The 8,994-nt window shown below is 33.9% G+C and overlaps 1 protein-coding gene across 1 annotated transcript; it reads left to right on the top strand.

Moving 5' to 3' along the window:
- Window positions 1–1,324: 1,324 nt before the first annotated feature.
- LOC146485492 (uncharacterized) lies at window positions 1,325–3,106 on the top strand. The gene has a single exon (XM_085103458.1). It carries the CDS (start codon window positions 1,325–1,327, stop codon window positions 3,104–3,106), a length of 1,782 nt encoding a protein of 593 aa, XP_084959584.1.
- The last annotated feature ends 5,888 nt before the right edge of the window (window positions 3,107–8,994 follow it).

Here is an 8,994-nt window from a genome sequence, read left to right on the forward strand (position 1 = left end):
AAGTAGAGTTAGGCATATTGGAAATAAATTTCTAAATGCAGTTGAAATAAGTGCTCAAGAAGCTGTGTATCTTGTATTACAAATGCCAATGAGAAGATCTACTCGTGAATTTCAGTTTATCAGTACCTCGCCTCCAGATGAAAGGGCATTTTTGTTAAAAAAACTGGATCAGCTTAAGGAATTGCCTGACAATTCACTTGATATAGAGTCTGACAATATCATTAAACGATATCAAAGGAGACCGAAACAATTAGAAAATTTGTGTTTGGCTGACTTTGTTGCATGGTTTAATTATGTTAAAGATGAAGATACTGATGAGGGTGGTACTGCACCATCAGTCACAATAAGTGTTGATGACTTCTTACCAGAAACTAATTGTAATGACAATATTGATGATGACCCAGTAAATAGCATTAATGTCACTGACCTTGAATATAAACCCAATGAATACAAGCTGAGAGGAGGTATGAAACTTGTAAAACGAAAGAAGTCTAAAATCATCAGATCAGTTAGGTACCATAAAGATAAGGACCCAGAGAACCATTATAGAGAGCAATTAATGCTTTTTATACCTTGGCGAAATGAAAGCACTGACTTGATCAAGGATTGTCAAAGTTTCCAAGAGCGCTTTGAACAGGTTAAGGATCAAATTATAACCAATAGGGAGCAATATGAATATCATTCACAAATATTAGATAAAGCAATGGAGGAGATAAATAACACGGAATGTGAGGATTTTGATAATGTTGCTCCAAATGCAGAGCATATTAATAAACAAGACTGTGTTGTTAAAGATAAATGTAGTGAATTATTTGGTTGCTTTGAGCCTGGCAAAAATAAGCAGCATAGGGAGTATGATTTGCTTAATGACATAGGAATATTTCCAAAAAGTAATGATGAAGTGGAACTTATTACAAAGCGCATGTGTGATGATGATTATTATGCACTTGTCCGCTCTTTGAATGAAAAGCAAAGACAGTTTTTTTATCATGTGTTACATTCAGTCAAAACCAAAAATGAGCCTGTAAGATTGTTTTTAAGTGGAGGAGCAGGAGTTGGCAAAACTACGGTAACCAATGCATTATATGAAGCAATTATAAGATATCTGAATGGGATTGCAGGAGAAAATCCAGATGATATTAAGGTTATAAAAACAGCTTCCACTGGAAAGGCATCGTTTGGCATAAGAGGTAATACACTACACTCGACTTTTAAGATACCTATCAATAGAGGTTTTCAGTATTGTGCTCTGGATAGTGACAAACTGAATACCATTAGGACACAACTTAAAAAACTGAAGGTGATATTCATTGATGAAATCTCTATGGTAGGAAGTGGTTTGTTCAACTTTTTGAATTTAAGATTGCAACAAATAATGGGAACCAAAGAGCCATTTGGTGGAATAAGTGTTATAGCTGTTGGAGATCTTTTCCAGTTGAAGCCTGTTTTTGATAAGTGGATCTTTAAAAATTCTCTTATGGGCTATAATGCTTTAGCAAGTAACATTTGGACAGAGAATTTTATCCTCTTTGAGTTAACAGAAATAATGAGACAAAAGGATGATAAAGAATTTGCTAAGCTACTCAATCGCATGAGAGAGGGAAAGCATTCTAAAGATGATATAAGAATTTTGAAACAGAGACTTCTGAGAGTTAAACCTGAAGATGATCGTTATCCTATGAATGTGCCACATTTATTTTCTACGAATGACCTGGTAGAAGCTCACAACAATGCCTTATTTACCATCTCTCAAACTGATAAAGTTCAGGTCAAGGCTGTAGACATTATAATAGGGGATATTTCTGATGATCTTAAGGAACGAATAAAGCGTAGTATCCCAGATAATCCAACAAAGACAATGGGCTTATTTTCACTACTACCAATAGCCACTGGTGGAAAATATGATGTCTCAATTAATGTTGATGTGGGTGATGGACTTACTAATGGTGCAGATTGTGTAATAGAGAATATTGACTACAGAGTTGAAAATTCTACTAGACCAAGTATTATTTGGGTGTCATTTTCACATGCAGATATAGGCATAAAACAACGTAGAGAAAATTGTCATTTATACAAGGCAAACACAAATAAAAATTGGACACCAGTTTTAGAAGTAACAAGACAATTTCAAATCAATAAAAATAGTAAAGTGCAAATTCTGCGTCGCCAATTTCCTCTGAGAGCTGCTGCTGGCAAGACTATTCACCGCTCTCAAGGTGACACATTAGATGAAGTCGTTGTTGACTTTCCAGCATACAAAATAGAACACATGCATTATGTTGGCTTAAGTCGGGTAAGAAATAGTTCTGCACTGCATATTTTAAACTTAAATGAAAATAAAATAAAGGTTAGTGAGGAAGTTAAACATGAAATGAGCAGGCTAAGAACAGAAGCAAGCCTAACACCCTTAGTGGTATTACACAGTATGGAGTTTCCCCAAATGACAACAATCTTGTTTCAGAATGTTCGATCTCTTCACCTGCACATAGATGATGTGCGAAGTGATTACAACATTCAAAAAGCTGATATTAACATTTTTGTTGAAACAAAACTTTGCTTGTCAGACAGTAATGATATATATGATCTAAGGGGATTTACACTTTACAGAAATGACTTCAATTACTCTAACATAAGAAGTTGTTATGGAACTGCTGTGTACATTAAGACTGATTTGAATTGTATACAAATTCCATTAAGATTCAACTTTAATAATGTAGAAATTACTGTTATGGTTTTAAGGCATCCAATTCCAAACACTTATGTTGTTGGTATCTACCGATCGAAAACAATTGTTACAATTTCACAATTAATTGATGCCCTTAGTCACCTTCATGATGCAGTTTTGACAGAGGCTAGAGGACCTATTATCTTGCTTGGGGATTTCAATGTTAATTTAATGCAGAATACTACAGAAGTAAGGGCTCTCCAAAAATACCTGATAACAGACAAAGGATACACACAATTGATTCATCAGTATACGACTGACTACCAAACACAAATAGATCATATTTATACTAATGTACCACAACTTGTACAATCTTCAGGTACATTAGAGTCATACTACAGTGATCATAAGCCTGTTTTTGTTTCCCTTAAAGGTGTGTGAATATACATAATTGTTTTTCACACTCAACTTTGCAATTTGAAACATTGAATAATATGAGACATTAAACTGTCTTAGCTAAAAGGTAAGTTTTTGATGATACTGTACTTACTAATTTGAATGTACTGTATTGAATAAGCCTTTAAATCACAGAGGAAACAAATTTGTTAATACTTTGCAGAGACAAAGAATATTTTCATCTTTTTAATTAATCTACAAACTCAAAGTTAACTCATTTCCAGAATTTACCTAATGCAACAATATATTTCAAGGGGAAAAAGTAACTGTCAATATTAATTTTCTAAGGGTAAGGAAGGAATGTCTATGTGACATTTCTTTCTACCCTTTGTGCAAGCAAAATTTAACTTGTACACAATTTAAGGTAAGTTGTTGATTTTTAATTTTTAGGGGAAGGGTGGGAAACAAACAAAATAATGGTAACTCTTTCAGTTGCAGTTATACAAAGTGTTGTTATTTAAACTCTAACACATTACTTTTGTTGTTGTGTATTGTAGGTGGAACATTTTATGCTGTGGTGTACGTGACTTTATTGTATGACACTTGTGATAGAGCTACAAACTTACCATTACTGATGAGCATGTGTTATGGTCTTTTCTCCGTCAATGGTGAAGCAGAAATAAGATTGCATCATTCAAAACAAAATGGACACTATGGATACTACCAACTATTTTATTGGAGTTCAAGTTAAAGACAGTGGATGACAGTAACGTAGTAACAATACTCCTGGCAAGACTATATTTTTATGTGTGGTATTTTCAGGAAATCTGCTGAATGTTGAAAAGCTTAAGTGACAATTGGCAAGATGAGAAGTCATTATCAACATTCATGGAAGTAATATGAAAATTGCAACACATCAAACAAACATGCAGTAAAATGAACAATTAACCAAACAATAAATGGTGACTGGAGGGATATTACAAGTATATCAAGTTTACTGTGGTTTGTTACAGTAACAGCAAGTGGCTGTCTGTAGCGTTACACTGAAGTAAATGCATGGAATGAAGGGTGACATGTTACTGAAAGAAAACATGTTTGCACATGGATGACTTGAGCAAGTTGAATTTACGTTTAAACATCTATATATCAATATTTCGGAGATTAGAAGACTGTTTTTATATAATTTTAACTGTTCATAGTTATAATAATAATAATAATAATAATAATAATAATAATAATAATAATAATAATATGTTAACGTAAAAAACAGTGCAGGTGTTGAATTCTGCATATTGGTTGGTCTAGATCTATCACAAGTGATAATTAATGATTATCATATTTAGCATTTGCAGTTATGTTTTACTTTGTAAACAAGAAAGCCATAAAGGGTTTAATAAGTAGCCTTATTTATTCTCACTGGTGTACCTTGTAGAATTTATTTCTGAACAACCTTTTGCCTGGCACAATTGCGCTTATTATTTGAATGTCATGTCTCACCGAAATATTAGTTAGGAAGTAGATATTGAACATTTCATTTATGAACAATATAAATTAGCCACCATAAAGAGAGTTATTTAATGCTATTTTGAGTGTTGAAGGCCTTCATGATAATGAATCAGAGAATGATGGCTCTGAACAACAAATCTTCTGTTTTAAATTTCATTATGCTGAAAATTGCAAAATCACTCTCCTACAAGAATGAAGTTTTCATGAGAAGCAAAAACAAAATACTTGACAAATTGTACAATAAGATAATCTAAAGTATTTATTACGTTGATGATCGAGATTGTTTTTACATATAATTTGTGGACTAGTGTACAATCATTTTCCAAAATAAAATTGATCAGTGGATTTAAATGGATTTCTTCAGTACTGTTTGTGATCCACCGGTCACCAAAATAAAGTCTAAATGTAGGAAGCTATCATTTTCCAAAGGTACACTGCAAAGTTATCATCATTATAAAAATGTTTGCTAGTTGGTAACTGATAATAGACAGTTGTAACTGAGTGTTGTGTAAGAAATTTTGTTTTCTTGTTTATGCAGTGTGCCCATATCTTTGATAGATGAGTATACTAAGGAATTCTATAAAACTGGATTTTACTGCTTTCCTTTTAGTTAAGCAGTTAGAAGGACAACAGAAAGCATTTTTATGCATGTTGCTGAATCTACCTTTTATCAGCCATTGTAATGTGACTTGGACCACTTTCCTGCAAGGTGCAAAGGATTATGAGAAATTTGAAAATACAGAGATATTTCATATGTTGTTTGTTTATTTTGTGTCTTGTTAAAATATTTGTTATCTGATCGATATAGTTTTCTAAATGTATAATGCACAGCCTAGACGTTTTCAGCAATAAATGAGCTTTATTTAGTTCAATCATTGAAGTGTAATTTCATGGACTATAATTAATGGGATGAACTTTCAGTTTAGTTTAAGTGTCATATATGTATAAAAATAAGTGTACAGCTATAGTGTCCATCACTAGCATTTGCTTCTCTGTTGAAATTCAGTGCAGTGAGAAAATCTGTACACCTACAGTCAATTTCTAATAATTTCAATGTTCACTAAATTGAAGCTCATGTTAACTCAAATCATAATTAATTTCTCCTGGCCTTCTATTGTATATTTACTGTAATTTTACACTTAGCAAATCAAGTCTTCAATAAGTTGTACCTCAACTAACTGAAAGCAATTTTGGTTTCCCTTAAGGTCATTTTGTAAATTTTCCACATGACAACTTAAATAATATTTGTCTTTAAAATTTACTAAGTTTCAGAACAACTTTCTGGTCTTCTTTTTCTACTTTACTTTGTTCTATTTTCATTTGATTTTTCTGTGATTCAATTTAATTAAAAATGATTTGGAGCAGGCAAAAAAACAGGTACAATTTACCATGTTGGATGTTTATTTTGTATCTCAACAGTTATTTACAGTAATATGGCCCACTAGATCTTATTTTGAAGTGCATAAAGTGAGTTTTTCAAAAGGAAAGTAAATTTTATTAGAGAGCTTGCACTTTTATGAAAAATTATGTTAAATTAACAAGAATTAACAGAAAATGATCCCTCTTCTGTCAGCAACATTTCTTGAAAATTGGGCTGAAATAGAAGAAATCTCAAATTAGTTTCTGTAAAATTCTGAAAGTAATTGCCCCTCCACATCCCACAGCATTTTGGACAGTTTATGTATCCCCACCTTGAGGTATTTAAAGAGCTTATGTGTCTTCACTCCAAGGAATTTGCCATTCTTTTTTTTTTTTTTTTTAAAGGCTAATACCTGGGTGTGTGTGTGGGGGGGGGGGGGGGATGGGCACTTACGGAGTTGACTGATGCATTAATACATTTCTCAAAAGTCCCCGTAACTTAAAGGGCGCAGTAAGTGTGTTTGGCGATAAATATTTCTTAATAGAAGAGAATACTACTACTTTGAGTACTAAATATTTCAATCTTATAATCAATGTGATGAAAACATTGGCTAAAAACCATGTGTGTAATGAGTGCTTTATTGAGGAAAAAAACATTTTAAAATCTACTTATTGGCTGCAGAAAGTTATGAGGACTTTCGAGAAGTTGGATTTATTAGATGGGGAGATTTTGTCATCTTGCCCTTTTAATGTTGGTTCACAAAATTGGGTAGAAGAATTGCGGAAAACAATATTGAGAGCGGGGAGGAAAACAGCAGAGGTACATTTTAAGTTTGGTTCGATGTGAAGTGTCACAACTAAACTACACGTCTAGAACTGTGTTCAGAAAGGATGTTAAGTGTGCGGTGTTTAAAAATATCACATCGAGATAAATGGAGTATTTTTCCGCGCCGTGGAGGGTAATTGCTATGATAATGTTCCCTTTTAAATTTACGAAATTGCTAGTTGTTTTTATAGTAGCTGAAAACGATTTGGACGTAAGCGAGCTGCTTTTGTAGTTTTCACGGCATTCTTTGATGTTTTCTTCCTGTATGATATTCCGTGACTTGTGAGTTGCTGAAATCTGTGGCTGTAAATATAAATTTCAGTGTCAAAATGTCTACAGAAAGTGAAAACAGTAAAATTTGTTAATTATTCGTAAAACACGATCTGCTATAAGGTATGCATGTACAATTGATTATATGTATATTCTAGCCACAGTCGACGTCAGCCGTTTCAATACCGCAGTTTGGTATTTTTACATCAATCTTCGTAACATGTTACAAAGTTATGACTTTTGGAAATAGGTCTTCCCTAGGTTCTTAAAGCTGGTGTGGTTAAATACAGCAAGTGGAGGTGAAATACAAACTATATTTTTCTATATTTTGCTATTGTTATATAAAATACGTAGCATACGAAATCAACAATTTTGGCGTCACGGGGTCTGGATTACAGTCAACCCAAGTCACGCGTGAACAGAATTTCCAAGAATGAAATGAACATTCGAATTTCTCTTTGTAATGTCCGACGTGTGAATGGAATGTTCGACATTTCTCTACAAATCGTTTTAAAAAGACACATTAACTGAAAAAAAGATTCAAAATACTTGAGAAACAATTGTTATTCTTGAAATATTCAATTTTGCAATGTAAAGAAAAATGCATAGCTTTATCCTGTCAATAAGCTAGGGAAATTTATGCCGGGACTCTGAAATCTCGTTGGCGATGTTCAAAACTGACATGTAAATTTCAAAACTCCGTTCAAATTTCAAAAATACGGTTCACATGTGACCTGGGTTGACCGTAATAGTGACCAGCACGACGAATGTGGTCAAACAGAGCAAGTGGAAGTGAAATGCAAACTATATTTTTCTATATTTTGCTGTTCTTATATAAAACTACGTACATATGAAATCAACAACTTTGGCGTCACGGGGTCTGCATTAATAGTCAATAGCACGACATGGTATTAATGTGGTGAAAAAAAAAAAACCATCTTGCAAAATTGTGACTTTTGAAAAAAAGTTCTTCACGGAGTTCTTGAAGCGAGTGTGGTCAAATTCAGCTACAAACTAGAACAAATACTCAATAAGCAAAATGTCCCAATGAAACGATAAAAATCAGACTTGGTAGTTCCGGTGAACACGAGTCACTATGTATTAATTAAGTTAAAGGCTGGTTTCCATATGATCGCAGATGGCAATAAGGTCTGCGATCATCTGCGATCCTGCGATCGTGACCGCAGACGATCGTAGAAGATAGAACCATGTTCTATCTAAAGGCTGGTTTCCATATGATCGCGGATCGCAGATCGCAAACAATCGCAATTGATCGCAGACGATCGCAGGAGATAGAACATGGTTCTATCTTCTGCGATTGTCTGCGATGACGATCGCAGGATCGCAGACGATCGCAGAAGTAGTTTCAATATGATCGCAGACGATCGCAGACCTTATTGCGATCTGCGATCCGCGATCATATGGAAACCAGCCTTTAGATAGAACATGGTTCTATCTTCTGCGATCGTCTGCGATCACGATCGCAGGATCGCAGACGATCGCAGACCTTATTGCGATCTGCGATCATATGGAAACCAGCCTTAAAAAACAAAACAGTATTTCTTTTGTAACGTTGAAGGTCACTATACTTCAAACGCAACGAAATTCTCCCAGAACAATCTCAATGAAATAAAAGCAACGAGTTTAATACTAATCTGTAACCATTACCCTTTCTATCTTGCTGACTATTTTATCAAATATCTCAGAGTATTTTACCTAAAAAGTGTTGTGAAAATGTTAATCCGTCGTTGATTGTTGGAATATGGAGTGCCGATAAACGGTTGCCGTCACTACATCTACTTTAAATTTAATAGGCTAACTGTGGGAAATTATTAATTTTGGAAAACAAGGAGGGCAAGGTAATTTCTTGTTCCCCCTGGGAAATTTACAACCTTACAACAATCCTATTTTAGCAAATTTGCTCCTGAGGTCACGTATTAAAGATATATATATATAGACAAAGAGAGAGACC

The sequence above is a fragment of the Pavona decussata genome, unplaced genomic scaffold, assembly GCF_977016875.1.
Source record: "Pavona decussata unplaced genomic scaffold, jaPavDecu1.1 SCAFFOLD_26, whole genome shotgun sequence".
In the NCBI taxonomy this organism is placed as follows: domain Eukaryota; kingdom Metazoa; phylum Cnidaria; class Anthozoa; order Scleractinia; family Agariciidae; genus Pavona; species Pavona decussata.

Excerpts from the sequence above, each read along its gene's own strand:
- LOC146485492 (XM_085103458.1), top strand. The coding sequence starts at position 1,325 with ATGGTAGGAAGTGGTTTGTTCAACTTTTTGAATTTAAGATTGCAACAA.